Raw genomic sequence first — 19,427 nt, 5'->3', positions numbered from 1 at the left:
TTGTGTATAAATGCAAATAATCATTATATATTACTATTATTTATTTATTTGTGAATAGAAGTGTAGGAACTGAAGATATAAATCTAATATATACATACAATTATATATATATACATATTACGTATCATGTATATGTAAAGTAAAAAATGAATAAAAATAGAAGACAAAACGAAAAGTAAAAAAAAGCAGTAATAGCTACATAATATATGCAACATAAAATTAAATATAAATGCAATTACAAAAATGCTATAATTAAAACATAATCTAAAAATATCTAAAAAATGCGTAAGTCTTAATATAAAGATTTCTTGAGATAATAAGTAGGGTTACAGAAAAAATCAATCTTATCCGTAAATGTATTGGTTAATGTTTGATTAATTGAATTATTTAAACCATATTTAATTTTTACGGTAGCATAATGAAATACTTAATTTTTTCTAGAAGCTTTACTACTATATTATTTTTATAGTATATATTATCGTTAAACCACGGATTTTTATGCAAATTCATATTTTTGAAAATGTAATTAAAAAAACAGAACTTCGATAGAAAAGTGTTGCACCTACTAAATATCATTACTATAGAAAGCATTATATATGAATATTTTACATATTTTTTCATGCTATGTGCGTTTTGTGTGATTTTGCACTTTCTAATTTTCTATAAATGCGTACAAATTCGCAGTTTAATTCCAATATTTGGTAAATGAAATAAATTCCTGTTTAAATTTCTATTTCTTTAATTCATAAAAATATAAAGATGCATAAAAATCCGCAGTTTATGATATACAGTGGTATATGATAGTATACATCTTGGAATAATATCATTTTAGAAATTAAATTTAAGATATACTAGAAATTTCGTGAACTTAACATGTTCAAAGAAAATAATAAAGAAAAATAATATTTTTTCTTGTTGGATTTTCTACACCTTGCGGCATACAATAGATTAAGAAAAAATTCAATTTTTTCGTCGACTGAATATCGATTTTCGAGATACAAAACCTCGAAACTCATTGATATTAGTGAAAAGTCGAATCATTTTTATTCAATTGAAATGTATTTATCTCCATTATTTGCTTTGTTCATAATGAGTTTGCAACGAATTTGTTTATGCTAAGAGTATTTGAAGAACATGAATATGTTGACCTTTGCAATTAAAATTAGAATAATAAGAGATATCAATTCATCTTTACAGATGTACCATAGGAAATTCGAAAGAATTTTATAACCTTATGTGATTTCTTACGTGTGTAAAACACTCGTTGAATTGAAATGTTTTATGCGGAAAGATAAAAACGATTATTTAGAAGTTAATTTTACTTAGTATTTAACTACTTACTTATTTATTTAGTTATTTAACAAAGTTTTTAATATGATAAACTCGTCAACGAATATCTATTTGCACGTGAATCAATGTGCAGAGAGTTATCAAATACTTCAGATGTTCTCAATTATATTCAACGAATAGCACGTATTATTTCATTACATGAGACATGTTTCAATTTAATCGTCAATATGAACATCATAAAACATAAGATATGGTTTGTGATTATTATACTATTTAAAATATCTTAGAAGAAACGTCATTATCTGGTGTATAATAGCATAAAATAAATTTTATAAAAGAAGGTAATTAACATCTATTCAATTTTCCAGTATGGTGTCTGATTTTTTTTATCCTAACATGGGTGGTGTTGAAGAACATATCTTTAATTTGTCTCAATGTTTAATGAAGCTTGGACATAAAGTTGTAGTGCTTACTCATTCCTATGGTGATAGAATTGGAGTGCGTTATATGACAAATGGCCTAAAAGTAATGTACAGTATAAAGAATATTTGTAATTTGAAAGTATAATGTCTATACAAAGAATGTTTATTAATGCTAAAAATATTTTATTTTTAAGGTATATTACATACCAGTAAAAGTATTCTACAATCAATGTGTTCTTCCAACAATGATTTGTTCTATTCCTCTTATTAGATATATCTTTCTAAGGGAAGAAATCCAAATAGTTCATGGCCATTCTGCATTCTCTGCTCTTGCTCATGAAGGGATGTTAATTGGCCGTTTGATGGGATTGAAAGTAAGTTATTTGTTACTTAACGACAAAATATATGTTCATACAATACATTCTTATTGTATGCTGGGATTTTAGACCATTTTCACAGACCATTCGCTTTTTGGTTTTGCGGATGCCTCTGCGATTTTAACAAATAAATTTTTAGAGATATCGTTAGCTGATTGCAACCATTGTATATGTGTATCACATACTGGAAAAGAGAATACAGTGTTGAGGGCAAAGGTCTTAAAAGAGAAAGTTTCTGTTATCCCAAATGCAGTTGATACTACTTTATTTATGCCTGACATCAGTAAAAGAGATGATAATTTTAGTAAGTTATTTTTTATTTTCATATTTATATTATGCCATAAAATTGACACATAATACTACTAACGTCACATATTATTAATTATAGTTACAATAGTCATAGTATCGAGACTAGTATATCGCAAAGGCGTCGATTTATTAGCTCGTATTATACCCGATCTTTGTAGTCGATACAAGAATGTGCAATTTCTAATCGCTGGAGATGGTCCCAAAAGATTGCTCATAGAAGAAGTACGAGAAAGAAACTTGTTACAACATAGGGTAACGTTGCTTGGAAGCTTGGAGCATTCTCAAATTAGACATGTATTGAATAAGGGTCATATATTCCTAAATACAAGTCTGACAGAAGCATATTGCATGGCAATTGTTGAAGCTGCATCATGCGGGTAAAATATTATCTTTCAATAACACTAAGACAGTTGTCACTGCTTATATTGATATAATGTTTCCATTTATTATAGTTTACAAGTTGTTTCAACAAAAGTCGGTGGTATACCTGAAGTACTGCCACCTGATCTAATTTATTTAGTAGAACCCACAGTACCTGCTCTTATTAGTGGACTAGAATCTGCTATAACAGATTATAAAGAAGGAAATACTATATGTCCATTTGAAATGCATAGAAGGATAAGTTTATTTTATAACTGGTTTAATATTACTAAAAGGACTGAAGTAGTTTACAATTTAGTAAAACAAGAAAATAAAAAGAATTTAGGTCAACAATTAGCAAGTTATGTTCAAAGTGGAGTATTAGCCTATTTACTTGTTGTATCATTGTGCTACATCATTTTACAAATTTTAGAAATCCTTGTACCGCAAAAGGTAAGTTAAAAGTTTGTAACAATTAACAATAATAACATAATAACAATAACAAATGTAATAATTTCTAGTACATTGATATTGCAAAAGATTATGCTGAAATTAACGTCATACAGCCTCGAGACGAAAAAGAGGATTAATATTTTATTTCCAAGATGTACTATAAGGTGATATAAGCATTTTGATAGTATGTGTTTTATATACCAAATACATTCCTATCAGTACGATTTAAATATACCTTTTCGTGCAAGAAGTTCAACTATTCATAAAAATACTTCCTATCATTCTTTTGAGATAACATATTTTCATGTTGTATAAATATATATGTACAAAAACAGAAATGCAGTGTCCAAAGTACAAATACAGTTGTTAAAAAAAGAATTAAACTAATGTAAAATTATTTTATTATTTTCCTGTCAAACGTTGTTTTAATTATTATATACTTTTACGTACATTACTTTTTATGAATGATTGATGAATTTGCATAACATTATAATCTATAATAATACACACGCAGATACACAATGATTATTTACATATGAAAAATATATTGCACCAATTACTCCCTTTTTTACATTAGCTAAAATAATAGGGACAAATTGAAAATATAATAATATTTATTTTATTATACGCTGTACGTTAGATACAATAATAATATTAATACAATATCTCAATTATCTGCTTTTTTCTATTTAATTATCCTTGTATTACTGTACATTTATCTATTTATACATAAATCTTTCATGTAAGGATCTATGATCTTCTAAAAATACCCTTCTCATATTGAAAGAAGACCAATGAGCCTTAATTAACAACCATTATAATATTAAGAGCGGTCAGATCTGTCGCAACATTTTCCGCTTACTCACAGAGTATTCGTACCACTTTATGTAAAGATTAGTTCAATTAGGAAAAACGAAAAAGAAGAAATTAATATTTTTTATACAGATGCTAAAAGTTTTCTGTTTTAACTCTTTGTTAGAGGTGGGACAGTTCACATGTATACTTATAATTATAATTAAAACTTTACAAAAGATACTGGTTTCAATTGTTGCATTAATTAAAATCTTACATAAAATTCCTTGTTAAATATTTATCATTAGATTGACCTCAACATTAATAAGAAGGCTATGCCGACGAGAGTGAGATCCACACGTAGGCACACGCAGTAATCAATCTGAAATTTCCTTATGTGCTATGTAAATTTTTCAAAATCGACAGTACACGTTCCTAACATTACATGAGCTTACTTTCATATTTTTTCTGGTGCAAAACAGGAGAATGGAAGATAGTTTATTTTCTTTATAAATCGTACAACATGCAAGTACTATTTTTTTTCTTCGAAATATACCATTGTATTCAAAGTGTTAAGAAAGTACAAGAGCTTCTTTTTCTTTGCAATATTACTGCTTTGAAACATACAATTTTCTTTTTAATAAGTTCTTCCGTTCATGGTTGCTTTATGTAATCAAAAGTTCGGAATAAGGAGTGATTGGCTCTACGTATAATGTACAATTCATTGTTCAAATTGTTGCTAGCATTCAATCATTCAGTCAAAATATTATTAGTTCTTTATTCTTAAAAACGGTCATAAATTGATTAAAAAAAAGTTCTTCAGTATATCAAACACAAGATTATTCTCTTAAAACGTAATAAGCAAAACGTAATCCAAGGCGAAGTCGTATCGTTATCATGATGTTACAATAAAAAAAGAAATCCATAGGATTTATATTATCATACTTGGTGCATTCGATAATATTAATGTACTCCATAAACATCGTGCTTGATCGAAGTTCTTTTGATTACGATCACATATTAACAATTTATTTTTGCTTGCTGAACACCTTCATGAGCACATATTGCTTTCAACTGCGATGTTTCCGCGTGTACGAGTTATCGATCGGCATAATTTCTTTACTTACGGCGATGAAAGTGAAATATTACAAAATGTGTTAATGCAATATATATATATAGTATGTATACATACATACACATATATATAATATATATATTCATTCATTTATTTATATTTATATGTATACCATGTAAATAAGAGATGAGTTTGTCTTGTTTTAAGAAGTATCTTTCTTTGAGTAGTATGTACAATTGGGTTTTCTTTCGGAGTGTCTTTCAGTTCCGTTTAAAAAGGAAATAATGCCACGCTATAATGGTATCTAAGGCTCCCATTAATGTACGAGCAAAGGATACGAGAGATAAGATCCTTACACGCATAATCATAGAAAAATCTTATATACTTTTAACGAAGTACACGTAACGGGTTCCTTAGAACTTATTTGGCATCTACAATAAATAAATAACAAACCATTTGTTGGGCCAAGCGTTGCACAATTTCCATAATACAGTTAAAGTTGTCACAATTAATTCAAACACCTTCTCCATAATCGCGATCACCTACATTGATTCGATCAGGGGCTGCGGTTACGCTAAAGCCAAGAATTCTATTATCAACTTTGTACATTTTTCCCTTCTTTGGCTTCTTTGACTTTCCCTAAAAGATTATATTAAGCAGTTAGGCGCTTGTAAAACATATCATCCATCATTACCAGCTTTTATTACATCTACTCAAGATACCTTTACTTCCTGAAATTCCGTGGGTGCATTAGGATTAACAGCAGGCGCTGGTTTGCACAAGTCATCCGCTTGTGCTTGAGGTCGTTGGGCCGATCGCCATTTACTACGTTTTTCTAAAAATTGCTTTGCAAATTCTGAACTTTGTTTGTTATCGCCAAGATAATCTCGAACATATTCTTTTACTTCGTATGCAGATTCAATGTCTCGCAAAAATCCAACAAACGTGGGGACTGTGTACATGTAAAATTTGCTAATTAAACTATTTATAAACAGAACAAAAATACGTACATGAAAAAGTCTCTAACTTACTGTCTACAGACACCTGTAAACCACTTAGGGCTTTGTTACACCATTGTGTGAAATCATCTGTCTTGGCAGTGTTTTGTTCAAATAATTTCTTAACCAATTCCTCTTCTCGTTTATTCTTACTCTTATTTGTTTTATTACTTTGTTGCTGTTGTTGATTGGCAGTAAGAGCTTTTACTGTAGTAGTCTGTTTAACAGATTGCTTTACGGCCGTAGGTTTAATTGGCGTAGGATCGTCCCAAAAACCACTGGTACCACTATTATTCGACCAAACTTGATTATTATTAGAGCTACTTGAATTGGCCCAATTCAAACACTGAGAAGCAGCACCCCATATTCCAGCGTTTTTCAGTACGTTCATCGATTCTTTCTGTCCTGCCTTTTCTTGCCGTTCTCTTTCCTGCTGCTAAAGTGTCAGCAATAACAATCAACAAGATATGATTATCATTTAACAATTGTATTTCTTTTCTTCACTTTTATAGGAATGTAAAAAAGTTCATGAATTTAATAAAATCTCAAGACAAATGAAAAAATATATCAAAATTAATATACGATAGCGTAAGATATGGAAAAAGTAATAAGTACCTTTACCTTGGCGATCCTTTCTTGCTCTTCCTGTTGAATCTGTGCAAGACTCTTTACTGGTACAGATTTTGTAGAAGTTGTAGCCTTCTCTGCCCATTTAAATTGCAATCTTTTAGAGGAGTCCATTACTGATGCTTCTTGAGCTGTTTCTATGGCTTTCTGCTGTGCTAATTGTTGCTGCATCATTTGTTGAAATCGTTGCTCTTCCTGAACAAACATTTATAGCTATCAGTATATAGTTTCTACAGGAATGATAATACTTTCTTAAAAATTTCGAAGTATACCGCTTTCTTTTCTCGTTCGAGTCTTTGAATCTCAGCAAGTGAAGCAGCAGGAGTAGCTGGAGCTGGTGCACGAGGCGCCTGTGCCCATGGCGCTTTACTTCGTTCTTGTAATCTACGGAGTGCATCCGCTTCCCGCCGTCTCTGTTCTGCTCGCCGAGCTTGTTCTTCAGCTTCGGCTTGCTTACGTGCCTCTGCCTCTTTTCTACGATAGGAAAAGTAGAGAAATAGGTTTTATTAACTCCTTTTTTTTCAAATAATTAATATTTCACAAATATACATAATTATTTGCAAAATATACCGCATTCTTTCTTCTTCTTGCTTTTTTTGTTCCTCTTCCAACTTTTTTCTTTTTTCTTCTTCCTTCTTTTGTTTTTCTTCCTGCTTTCTAAGTTCCTCCTTTTTTTTCTTTTCTTCCTCTTGCTTTTTCCTTAAATTTTCTTCTTCCTGCTTTCGCTTCTCTTCTCGTTTTTTCTCTTCCTCTTTACGCTTTTTCTCTTCTTTTTTCTTTCTCTCTTCCTCTTGTTTACGCTTCTCTTCTTCTTTCCGCTTTTTTTCTTCTTCTTTTTTCTTTCTCTCTTCATCTTTTCGCTTCGCTTCTTCCGCTTGCTTTGCCTGCTCTTCCTTTTTCCTTTTCGCATTTTCCTCGTCAGCTTGTCGCTGTAATTCTTCTTGTTTTCGAAGTTCTTCTTTTTTCCTATCTTCTTGTAATCGAAGATTTTGTTCTTCCTATGACACAATAATAACTTTCAGTTTTTAATTGTATTCTAAGCGATAAAGTAATCTAAATTTTGAAACCGTAATTACCAATATCTGCTGTTCAGTCTTTATTTCTTTAGTATGCAGATCCCATAATGATGTAGGTAATTGGCCTGGAGGTACTGCTGGTATCGGTCCAACCTGAACAGTATGTAATGTATTGGCTGTATTTATAAACCTACAATCTTTCTGAAAGCAAATTTATTCAACCTAATACATACTTGCGCTAACCAACTCTGTGCATTAAATTGTGGATTTATTTGTGGCGGGGGTTGTGGCCAAACGGTATCGATATGAGGTGTTTGTGGATGACCATTCGCATTAACACTGAGTTGACGTAACAAAGATTTTATGGGATTGTCCTCTTGCGTTGCAGCTGACGTTGAATTTATACTTGATTGTTGAAGCCCCGATATATTTTGCATACCACCCATCTGCTGTATAAGTTGTTGTATAGGATCGACCGTAGGTGGATGCGTTGTTGTACTTGAATGTGGATTTGACGTTAAATGAGTTTCTGGTTGCGTTTTAGCCTAAGGAACAAAAGATTATAGAAATTTAATATCACGATTTTTTACAAGTATACATTCTAGATGAGGTAAATTGGTACCTGTTGCATTTGAGTGAAAAGTTGCATAACTGGATTTGAAGCTTGTGATGGAAGATGAGGTACGAATGGATTTGTAGAGATTGGCAACTCTGGAATCTCTGAATCATGAAAAACATATTGAAAAATCAATTGGTTTTGTTCTATAGGACTTAACGTTGCCCAATGTTCGGACTGAGAAAGTTTTGCTATAGCCGATGTCCGCATTTGTCTTAAAAGTAATTGTTGATTTTGTATCAATCGCATGTGTTGATACTGAAGTAGAAGAATTGGATCTTCTATACCAGATTTTGGTAGTGCAGTCATACCAGCTGGCACTGTGTTAGGAACAGATGGTATTACCTGATCCGTTAACTAAAAGAAACAAATGAAAAAAATCTTTTTCTATATGCATTTCCTTTAACATTAAAACATTTGTTATATTCCAAAAGATTACAAAAAGATCTTGTACCTTTAAGGGAGGAATGGGAGGTCCAGGTGTAAATGGTATTCTGCCACACATCTTCATTAAGTCTCCTAAAGTGCTATACCGTTCATCACAAGTTCTTCTTACCATTAATCCTGCTGTAAAGTAACCAGCTTTACACCATTCTGTCATTTCACTGGCTAAGAATGGACCTTGAACTTCACCCTGTGGATCCCGGTAAAACCATTTCTCCTGTCCATTCGTGGATGGAACTGTAGAAGATTGATTACCAATAGAAGGAGATATACTAGCAGTCTTCTCTCTATGATTTTCTTCATCTGCCATCAATTTTGCAACTAATGCGTCCGCTTCTTCCTTCATTCTGTCTAAATCATCTTCCGACTTGTGCCTTACGTTATCCGTTTCCGCGCTATGTACGAGCTTTTGAGATTCCGTTTGCTCCGGAACTTGTGTTTTCGCAGTAGTAGGAATCGGATCCAACTTCGTTTCCTTTTCAATATCTTCTTTTTTCTTTTCTTTAGTGGGAGATTTATTAGTTCCTGAATCGGACGATGGCATTTTTTCAGTCTTCGTATGCTCCGTACTTGCTGCTACCGTATTTCTTTTCTGTGAAGTTTCAGACGATGTTGACGTCAAACTTTTAGTAGCAGTATTATCCGTTAAAACTGTAATGGGCAGTTTCGTTGGAGAGCTGCTTCTCCTTTCTTTCTCGATGCATTCATTTTTATCATCGAGCGGATGTAAGGACTTTGGTCGTTCTTTACTAACTGAACTAATTCCGCTATTGGAATTGCGACCCGCTGTTTGTCCCTGAGTTGAGCTGTGAGATGAAGGTTTGCTACTAGGTTTTTTAATATTAGTAGCGCTTCCTTCGGAAACACGCCGAGTCCTTGATTCTTGAGTACCACCTGCACTAATCACTCCATCTTCATCATCATCTGAATACATTCCACCATGAAAAGCACCTGAAGCATCGAAACTTCCTCCACTTTCGCTAGGATTTTCAGTAGCCCTAGAATGAATTTCAATCATTAAACATGATTAAAATATATTTAGTTTCCTAGTAGATTATATTAGTAATAAAAACAGTTAGAAAGTCACCATTCGGGAAGATTGTCATGATTATTATCATGATGATTTGAATCCCAAGTGCGCGTTGTTCGAGGGGGTGGATGATGACTTGAATCGTGTGTAACTCTATGACTACCACGATGTTCCCATCTACTACCACTACTTCGTCCCTCTTCTCCATCTCCTTCATTTCTTTCTAATCTATCTCTATCCATACTCCCACTTTCGCGCCAACTACTCCTACCTAAAATACAAATTGATTATTACATAAGCAATATTCTTTACTTAATTATACATGTGCAGAGCTGAAGATACACGTTTATATACCCCATTTCCGCCAACCGTCATCGTCTTCTGTACCACCACGATGACGCCGCCAATTACTTTCCATAAGAGAACTACCACTAGCCCCACGACTTAATTCTTTTCTAGGACTGGTAGAACCATTCCATTCACCTGGATCTGAGGCCCCATTTCTTTCTGACCAACCACGTTCACTTTGCGACCTATCAAATGGGCGATTTCTTCCCTAGATATCGAAATATATTCACTGATCAATTAAAAAAATTATTCATCTTTTACTGAAAATAAAAAATTTTCAACCTTCTGGATATCATATTACTTAATGACATAAACATATTTTGCATGCAAGATACTTAAAAAATAAGTTTGTTTTTTTAATTTAATACTTGCATCGACATATTATCTTTTCTATAGAATGAAACAAACTACATACTTGAAATGGTTGACTGTCAATTCGTGATCCATCTCCTGAATCATCAAAACCAACGCCACGGGAATAATGAGAAGAATACAAGCTACCTCTTCCACTTCTTCCACGTCCTCCACGATCTACACTTCCACCTCTTCCTCGACCGCCATTAGTTATTCCTCCGTTCCACATCCGCTAAAAAAATTGTATGATAATCAAATGAATATATTTTTTATTTATCAAATAATTTAATATTTAATATTAATATTTAAGAAATGTATATACTATATGTTAATAAATGAGAGGTAACGTTTTAATTTATAGTGGATACGTCATTGAAAGAAGATATGACATACAATGATAATAAACTAGTAATGATTATGTAAAATACACAACAGGTAGGAGAGTGCTATGAAGAACTGGCACAAGGGCTCCAGTGTGTTATATTTTTAGATTCAAACTAACTTGAGGCAGTTCTCAATATAGGATGTATTAAGAATATATATAAATCACTAAATACACAATATTAATTAGCATTCTAAATAACAATTAATGCATGTGCAATCATAATATTGCAAAATATGATACATTAACAATTATATGTAAAAAAAGTTATTTTCTTGATATATCTACTTATTATAACTAAATTACTTATCATAAATAAATATCCTTCAAATTTCAATATAAATATCAAATTTGTGAATGCAAGAACAGTATACATGGTTAATTACCGTTTCATCTTCTGTCATTTGTATAAGAGCCAAAGGAAGTTGAGTTTTCTCAACATATAATGATGAGAAATTTGTCAATGGTTCAGGAGGTTTACAATTACGGTCAAACAAGATCAACATTTCTTCTCGCCCATATCTATGCTCAGCTAACTGATAACGTGGAGTAGTTAAACTTGTAGTACCTCCACCACCACCGCTACTATTGCAAGTATCTCCAGACAAATTGCGCAACCTATATATTCATCATAACAAGTAAAATGTATAAGCAAAGAAATACACTGAATTAATAATTGTATTGTATACATAAAACATTACAAACCATTCAGGGCCAAATTTCATAGAATCCGTCATGATGATCTATTTGCTGAAAACATAATATTTCATCATAGAATAAAGTTTTCGAAAGATTATTATTATGTTGGGAATTACATTTCTAATCTCACATGTAAATTAGTTAAAAAAATATAGTAGTAAAAATAGTATGTACGATTAACGATTATTTAGCTTTTCTGTCCTAAAAAATGACACCAATAGAAAACATAATGATGTGGGAAAATATTACCTATAACAAGCAAGTCTTATGGCAATAATCACAGATATTCAAGATGAACCTAATTGGTATAATTATACCAAATTGTATCGACAATCTTTACCTGTTGCTCGAAGAAAATCGCGCAACCACGATGATCAATAATAATTACAAGGATATGAAATATAATGTTATCACGAAAGGTATAGAACTAGGATATATAAAAAGTATGAAGTAAAAGTGAACGAAGGTAGGAGAGGACGGCAGACGATGGCAAAGTATTCATAAAAGTTGTGATTCTTTTGAAAATCAACCAATACCTAACAATGATTATTTTAAACGAAGAAACAACAATGTAGAAGAAGGTGTAAATATCATATGAACATCCCAGTTCAGTGAAAATAGTACGCATTTATTTACGACATGTTCTTAAACAGACCGATTTCCGTGAGCCCAGGTGGCAACATTAACCAAACTTTTTCCACTCATGACTGTCATAAGAGTCCATAAGTGACCAATCTATTTCGACTAAATATCATACTGGCAATTCCGATTATTCGTAGAGCAACGAATATGAAAAATATCGTATGATAAACGCGAAAAATACCTCACTGATCTTCGAAATTACTGAGGGCAGCGATACAACACACCAATATGGCTGATAGTTTTTTTGGAATAAAGCGCATGCGGAGTTGTTGGTATACCTGATGTATTGAAAAGTTACTAGCGACATATGCTATTTTTCATTACTATCAGCTGAAGACATTTTTTTGATATGCATATGCAACCCGATCGGTACGTTAGAAGCAAAGTAATTTTTTGTATTCGTTAATGTTTCCCTCTTATTGTCGTTTATTTTTGACAAATTAAATTTTAACGATCTTTTTTTGAGATTTAAATTTCCAAAATTCAATGTCATCAAATACTGAAGTGTTACAGATATTAATATTTATGTTATAATATACGTATACAATAAAAAGATATCGAAATTAATTTTTCGGTAAAGTATAATATATTTAAATTTCCTAATCATTTTAAAACTATCATATATGACCCTCAAGCTACATTACTTTTACAGTTTTATGTCTTTTGTTGCAGCATGTCACTCAATTTTTATAAAAATTGTACAATTATATATTGTATATTAGAAATTCGTTCTATATATGTGAAAGAATATTAAATAAATAAAAATTTTTCATGAATAAAAATAGATAAAGTAGGACGCTACTGAATCAAACAAAATAATGTGGTTTTTTAACTATAATGCCATATTCTCCAACTGCTGGGGTCAGATCTTCCATGGTAAGAGTATAACGTCGATCTTTTCCTTTTGTTTTTGTATTCTGATTGGCTCCACGTGTTTTACAATGTTGCAGTGCATCATTTGCTATTTCAGATATAAATTTTTGTGCAGCTAGTGAAACCAATCTCACTCTAAAATTGTTATACACATATTTATAAAACAGTAATCATTAAAGTTTCATTTATATATTAATCAAGCTTTTTGCAAATTGCTTACATTCTGGGATCTGTCGTATTAAAACCAGCAGTATGTAAATAATGTTCACTGATGGCATCTGGTACCTGTTAAATGAATCATTTGATATTGCCGATTATACTATTAATAACAATGAACAAACTACAACTATAATGTTTCATTTGCCTACCGTTGGCGTATAATCTTCGAGTTGTAGTAAAAAATCCGAAAGAGGTTGTCCAGCAGTTTTTGTTTCTTCATTTGCTGTGTACATAGGTGGTGTATCTCTTCCAAAATCTTCTGCCATTTTGATTAATCTTTTCCTATACGATATCAAAACATTACGTAGAAAAAATTTGACTTAGAATAAAATTCATAAACAAATAATTTTCCGAACTACAAAATTGAAATGATTTATAAGGTATAAATTGTAACCTCCAAAATAAAGGTATCAAAATTTCTTGCAGTAAATGTTTCAAGTTCTTTCAGATAAAAATCTTCTGCTTGACTTTCCTGAGTATTAATGGAAAAAAATATTCTTGAAATAACGGCAGAACATACCTAAAATATCAGTGTCCTGTCCGTGAATGTATATTAAAGGAATCGACATACATATAAACAAAGAACGAGTACTTGAGAATTCTCTAAACTGGTAGGACATCTAGGGCCTAGGGAATAAATATCAAGAGAATATATCGATCGATTACTCGCATTTAATTCAAATAAATAGTGCAAGTATTTATTTATTTTTCATATGATTCTTTTATTTTTATACAATTATAATAAGTAAACAGTAATATTTAATGCAAGAAAATGCTTAAAACATACTTTAACTATTACCAAACATAGATTTAACTATTAACATAATTAATATAATAGTGGAATATAAATAAATCATGTTGGTAGTGGGTTTTTTAGCGACAATGATGGAATCCAAGAATCTTTCTTCAAGTTCTCATACTTAAGTTTATTTATTAACATACTTTGTATAACCTGTTCAGCAGTATGAGTCAGACCATAATAATCCACAAACATACCATCTGGATCAACGAGATATATGATTATCGTATGATCAACCTAGAATATAATAGAAATAAAGTGAGTTTATATTCAAAGATAGAATTTAAGCTACTTATAAGGAAGATAAATGACTAACAATATAGTCTGAATCTTGATCCTTGGGCCCATTACTGTAGTATACTCTATAAGCTTTGCATACTTTAGCAATTTGTTCTTTGGTTCCAGTAAGACCAAGAATTTTGTCAGAAAATTCTTTAACATATTTGCCTACAACTTCTGGCGTATCTCTGTCAGGATCCACAGAAATAAATATAGGCTGAACTTTTGTACTATGCTGGGTCTCTAAAAAAGTAATTTAATGTAAAAGATAAGAGATATACATTTTTTAAAATACTGTCATTTAAACCTACCCAACTTATCAACAATTTCTGTCAATTTTTCAAGTTCATCAGGACATATGTCAGGGCAATGCGTAAAACCGAAGTATATTAAAACCCACTGTCCTAAAAAATCATCTGACTTCCATACTTTTCCTTTAGAATCAACTAATTCAAATTTTCCACCAATTGCTGCCTTGCCTAGCGCACGCCTTCTCTCACGTTCTATTTCTTTATCTTTTGATTCTTGAAGATAATACATATACATTAAAAGAACTGTACATCCTATGCTCGTAACTGCTACACTTTTCCATGTAATAACACTGTCTCTAAAGATGGATTTTTTTTTACTTGATAATGAGCGTATTTCATTAGATTTATGTAAAGATGTAAAAATATTTATGGTTCTAACTTGCGGATAACATTGCCCAAAATTTAGTGAATGTCGAAATGTAATTGTCTGTAAATAATATTAATTTTATTATTTTGTGTTTGTTTTGTTCTTTTATGAAAGTAATCCTATTTGAGTACAATTATTTCGAATAACAATTACTTACACTTCTAAAAGCTTGATTCGAACATCTTAAAAGAAGAAGATTTTTCAAACAAGACATTGTTCTTTGTTGCACACAATTAGTTTGATCGGTTTAATATCATGAATAGGTTATGTTTCCATTGTATGTTATCGCAGCTGACTTTATACAGTCTATTTCAAATACTCGTTTCTTCTTTTTCCGCAAATGATTTAATTAATTAATGGTTATATAAAAAATGAATCCTGATACATTATAGAAATTGATGATAAAATTTATTATTAGAAAATTGCTGAATTAACAAGAATTTTTTTATCCGCACCTTTTTTTATTTTCTTTAGTATTTTGCATATAATAAATATTTTATTAAAACAACTTGTCTTTTCTACATAAATGAGTTTATTCTTATAAAAAGGCGCACTGATCTTGACGAAGTATTATCAAATTTTCTTCGAAATTTAGGGCAGTATTTCGAGTACAATATTTCCATCTAAATATGCAAATAAAACGTTAATTAAAGATTAATTAGTTTTAGATAATTAGCATTTACGTACTTGTTGCCTTTTCTATCCTCAAGAGTAAGAGCGTCTATTAACAACATATTCGAGTTAGAAATTATAGTCGCATCTTCGTTTTTTTCATCTTTATCTGTTTGGTACCAAATATGTGCTTCTATCGTTGATCGGTTTTTCGACAAAAATTGAAATTCTGCTGCACCAATATCGTAGAATGTCGTCGATTTATTTCTTCGAGTAGGTATCCTTGAACACATAATATTTCGTCAAAGTTATTTATAGATACATATATGGAATAAAATTTCCAAATGCATCGCAGTAGTAATGATAAATTTTTTACGAATCAAGATCACGTATTAGCGTTATTAAAGTATATCTTACGTGCATCGAAACTTGAAATTTATTGTTGAATCACGTTCCACAATCTTTAAAAATAACATTCCTAATGTCTTTGTCATCGTTTCTGAAATTGTCACCGATGCTCTCAAAGGATGGCCTAATAAGAACAAACAAATAAAAAACGAGTTGTAAATGTTTTACATAAAAGTTGATTTTACCACAAAATGGTTCTTTATCTCTCGTGGGCAAATAATAAATTCCTAAAGGACCGTGATTAGCTCGGTAGCCCATTTCTTGGGACCATAGCGTAGATTCCATAGGGAAACACATTCCATTCGTATACGAGATCGTTCCTTGGGGACAAGGCCAAGCAATAAATTTACAAGATTCATTCGTTGTACGTATGCTTTCCAAAAAATATGCCCAAGCTCTTAAATGACTACAAGCGATCTCTTTCGTTAACATATCCTCTGAAATATTATTATTTTTACAATTCGAAGAATTTCAAATAACTTGGATCGCGTCGGTCAACAAACATCTAATCACGTACCTTTCAAATGGCTAACAACAACAGAATTCTTCACATCCTTGCAACCTGACTGCTCTCTACCGCCGTTCGGAAAGAAATCGATGTGACCAAGTGGCTTTAAAAGACCAAATCCATCTGCAAAGTCCTGGGATCCATCCGTATGAATCACATCTACTAACCGAGCATCGGTAGCGTCTAATTTCCTGGACTTCTCCCTAACCAGATGATTTCTGAAAAAGGGTGACGCAGGATCTAGGCCTGTTATACGACCTAGAAGAATACTGTTCTTCTTGAGGATCTCTGACGCACAGCCAGCCACATGAGCTCCGAGACTAAAGCCAATCACGTGAATGTTTTCAGCAAGAGTACCCAAATTAACAGCGTCTAAAAGGGCTAGACCTAACTGCCGTCCTACAAGTTCCGTGTTCGCCACTGCTGCCGAATAGGTCGTTGCTGCTCCTCTTGTCCAATCAAGCACTAAGACGTTTGTGTCTTCCTAATGGATATGACACCATTTATCTACGTAAGTTGTTCTGATAAACGAATTCTCTATCGATCGACAATAGACAGTCGCTTCTCGTTAATTACCAAGTCCAGAAGAGCCTGTACCAAAAGAACTGCGCCAGTATCGCTACCGCTTCCTTTATAGCCGTGAATTATAACTTTCAGAGATTTCGCCGAATCAAATTCTGATTGAAGAATGGATTTCAAATCATCACCATATTGAAGGCTTTTAGGGGATTCTCGTCTCGAGCGAGTGTACAATAAAAATCTCGTTTGAATTATGCTAGGATGCTCCGGCGGCCTTTTCAACGTTAAATGGGGCGGTGGATCCGCAAAGCAGCCAACTGATTCTGCAATTTTCACTTCTTTTATATTTCTTACTTAATTGGACGAATACCGCTTCTTATGATATACGTACCAAAGCAAATTTTCCCTTTCAAATGTTCAAGACCAACTCTTACTCGCCGCACCATCGCTCGACTCCTTCCAAGGAATCTTGCTGGGAAAAGAAGAGAATTTAGTTTCTCAGTGACAATCAACTATTCTTATCTTTATTAAAAGCTTGCTTACCAGCACGATTAACTTCGACGATCCAAAGAACAAGAAACATTGAAAAGATGAAGCGTATCACTAACGCGAGTTGCATCTTTCATTTGTTCTCTTCGAATCTTGGTCGTATCCGATGGAGGCTATTAGCTATTTTCCTTTTCCTCTTCCTCCTATGTTTGTTTGTCACTCCCCTTCTTCTCTTAAGTTACTAACGCGATTTTCTATTTAATCTTCTCTATTCTACCTACGATGGAAAACTAAAGCGCAGTACAAATGCTTGGATGAATTTTTTCCACCTTACTATTACAGCAAAATCTTTTTGCGCAATCGATTTTCCGCTAGCGAGCACGCGACAACCAGTTTATTTCCTATTTCACTGAATTTATACCTGTTGTTGTATGAATTATTATTTATTAAATAAGAATTAAATGGAGGATCAAACTACATATTGCTATTCATAATCGTCGCTTTACTTGTGGTTGGTACGTTTTGATAGCAAAGCGAATTACTTTAACAATTCTTCGTTCACCTTAGAACAGTAGAATGTGTTAAATACGTCAAATGATAGGTATCAATGAAATTTGGAAAGAAATATGCGTTGAACCAAATGCTCGGCTCACGATACTTTCTTTCAAGTTGCAACCATTATGACCTTCTTTTTCACCATTCGATATGACGCAATATTTCCAACTTTTCTCGTGTGCAAATAACGGTTTCTTCTGCATATAGAGACGTTCTACTTTCACTCGAACGATTTCACTAAAATTGTTGCAGGCAGATAAATGGAGAGTCAACTTGTTAATGTATAATCCCCGTTTACAGAAATCTATTATTACGATGGAGATTATATAATTTTATATTATATTGTATTATATTAATTTTATAATTATATACGTATATGCGTAATATGGTTTATCATTTCATAGTAAAAGCCTGTTGAGATTTTGTAGCGAAGCTCTGATGTTCAGAAAGTCGAGAGTCGCGGACTGTCTTTTACTGAAGATCTCTTGAACCGGACGAACGAGTTTCACGATTGTATTTTAAAAAATAAGCTTATCAGCGAAGATTTGCCAAGCATCTCCCGTTTACAAAAGTAAACTGTAGCAATTCCTCCTTATACATGCCTAAATATTGCTCAGTAATGAATTTACCTAAATATCATTTTGCAAAAAAAGAGAAAGCGATCAGGCTGCATTTTTTAATCCTAAATACCTTATTTTGTAGTTAGGCATCCTTTAAATCAGTAGCAAGTACAATGGATCACAAAGTATTCGAGCACTCACCAGAGAAAATATTTAGACAACAATAAATAATAACTCAAAAGATTTTTCTACTACTTATTTTTCTACTTATCTATACATGTATAGTATAGTGATACGTAATGTAACACATTTTTGTTGGTCCTTGTACATTTACTGAAAATATAGAGCTTAGAAATTGAAATTGTACAATGTCCGAATCTTTTTGTGATCGATTGTGTACATATACAGAAAAATTTCTAGAAATGTTTGTACATTTTTATGATTAGTGAGATAGTAGTATGCTCATTCTTCACAGTGTATCATGAATTGATACATATCAGGATTTTTCATACTTCAAAAGTTGTAACACCTGCGACATCTATTGATATTTTCCATGTTTACTTATGTTTATCTTTAAATCGTGCAAGTAACTGATCAAAGTCGTAGATCAAAAATCAAAAATCATTGTTTTTCATCAGTTAATATCTACATATACCTATTCCCTTTCCGTTTGAAAAGAGAGAAATCTGAAGAT

General features: G+C 32.0%; 5 protein-coding genes and 1 long non-coding RNA gene across 12 annotated transcripts; 2 read left to right on the top strand and 4 right to left on the bottom strand.

Moving 5' to 3' along the window:
* LOC132914531 (phosphatidylinositol N-acetylglucosaminyltransferase subunit A) lies at positions 1–3,608 on the top strand. Of its 4 annotated transcripts, none has more exons than XM_060973730.1 (7): positions 1–285; positions 1,659–1,815; positions 1,907–2,086; positions 2,159–2,393; positions 2,478–2,775; positions 2,851–3,211; positions 3,280–3,608. In XM_060973730.1, the coding sequence occupies exons 2-7, from the start codon at positions 1,660–1,662 to the stop codon at positions 3,346–3,348; spliced, it is 1,299 nt and encodes a 432-aa protein (XP_060829713.1). In that variant the 5' UTR covers positions 1–285; position 1,659; the 3' UTR covers positions 3,349–3,608. The 4 variants fall into 4 exon arrangements, with proteins under 4 accessions (XP_060829713.1, XP_060829712.1, XP_060829711.1 ...); XM_060973729.1 differs by lacking the exon at positions 1–285 and adding an exon at positions 903–1,311; XM_060973728.1 differs by lacking the exon at positions 1–285 and adding an exon at positions 1,326–1,543.
* Positions 3,609–3,807: 199 nt separating this feature from the next.
* LOC132914523 (GRB10-interacting GYF protein 2-like) lies at positions 3,808–12,564 on the bottom strand. Of its 4 annotated transcripts, none has more exons than XM_060973704.1 (16): positions 12,129–12,564; positions 11,599–11,643; positions 11,280–11,511; positions 10,573–10,743; positions 10,164–10,365; positions 9,867–10,080; positions 8,790–9,777; positions 8,342–8,692; positions 7,953–8,264; positions 7,780–7,872; positions 7,274–7,701; positions 6,976–7,177; positions 6,692–6,898; positions 6,110–6,512; positions 5,801–6,030; positions 3,808–5,717 (listed from the first exon to the last, which is right to left on the bottom strand). In XM_060973704.1, exons 2-16 carry the CDS (start codon positions 11,628–11,630, stop codon positions 5,592–5,594), a joined length of 4,191 nt encoding a protein of 1,396 aa, XP_060829687.1. In that variant the 5' UTR covers positions 11,631–11,643; positions 12,129–12,564; the 3' UTR covers positions 3,808–5,591. The 4 variants fall into 4 exon arrangements, with proteins under 4 accessions (XP_060829687.1, XP_060829686.1, XP_060829689.1 ...); XM_060973703.1 differs by having other exon boundaries at positions 12,416–12,564; XM_060973706.1 differs by having other exon boundaries at positions 6,698–6,898; positions 12,416–12,564.
* Positions 12,565–12,801: 237 nt separating this feature from the next.
* Positions 12,802–13,948, bottom strand: LOC132914545 (transcription initiation factor TFIID subunit 10-like). Its single transcript, XM_060973747.1, has 4 exons — positions 13,847–13,948; positions 13,476–13,608; positions 13,328–13,392; positions 12,802–13,242 (listed from the first exon to the last, which is right to left on the bottom strand). Exons 2-4 carry the CDS (start codon positions 13,590–13,592, stop codon positions 13,041–13,043), a joined length of 384 nt encoding a protein of 127 aa, XP_060829730.1. The 5' UTR covers positions 13,593–13,608; positions 13,847–13,948; the 3' UTR covers positions 12,802–13,040.
* LOC132914548 (uncharacterized) lies at positions 13,605–13,941 on the top strand. The gene is made up of 2 exons (XR_009659614.1): positions 13,605–13,706; positions 13,775–13,941. It is a non-coding gene; the product is annotated as an uncharacterized LOC132914548 (long non-coding RNA).
* A 49-nt stretch (positions 13,949–13,997) lies between the features above and the next one.
* Positions 13,998–15,400, bottom strand: LOC132914537 (protein SCO2 homolog, mitochondrial). Its single transcript, XM_060973738.1, has 4 exons — positions 15,240–15,400; positions 14,716–15,142; positions 14,442–14,647; positions 13,998–14,362 (listed from the first exon to the last, which is right to left on the bottom strand). Exons 1-4 carry the CDS (start codon positions 15,294–15,296, stop codon positions 14,180–14,182), a joined length of 873 nt encoding a protein of 290 aa, XP_060829721.1. The 5' UTR covers positions 15,297–15,400; the 3' UTR covers positions 13,998–14,179.
* Positions 15,401–15,464: 64 nt separating this feature from the next.
* LOC132914529 (pancreatic triacylglycerol lipase-like) lies at positions 15,465–19,419 on the bottom strand. The gene is made up of 8 exons (XM_060973722.1): positions 17,673–19,419; positions 17,521–17,601; positions 17,187–17,452; positions 16,620–17,094; positions 16,288–16,539; positions 16,112–16,226; positions 15,770–15,976; positions 15,465–15,705 (listed from the first exon to the last, which is right to left on the bottom strand). Exons 1-8 carry the CDS (start codon positions 17,746–17,748, stop codon positions 15,621–15,623), a joined length of 1,557 nt encoding a protein of 518 aa, XP_060829705.1. The 5' UTR covers positions 17,749–19,419; the 3' UTR covers positions 15,465–15,620.
* Between the last annotated feature and the right edge of the window lie 8 nt (positions 19,420–19,427).

This window comes from Bombus pascuorum, chromosome 15 (genome assembly GCF_905332965.1).
Source record: "Bombus pascuorum chromosome 15, iyBomPasc1.1, whole genome shotgun sequence".
NCBI classification, from domain to species: domain Eukaryota; kingdom Metazoa; phylum Arthropoda; class Insecta; order Hymenoptera; family Apidae; genus Bombus; species Bombus pascuorum.
Note: the sequence above shows the minus strand (reverse complement) of the source record. Positions and strands in the feature narration are given on the sequence as shown.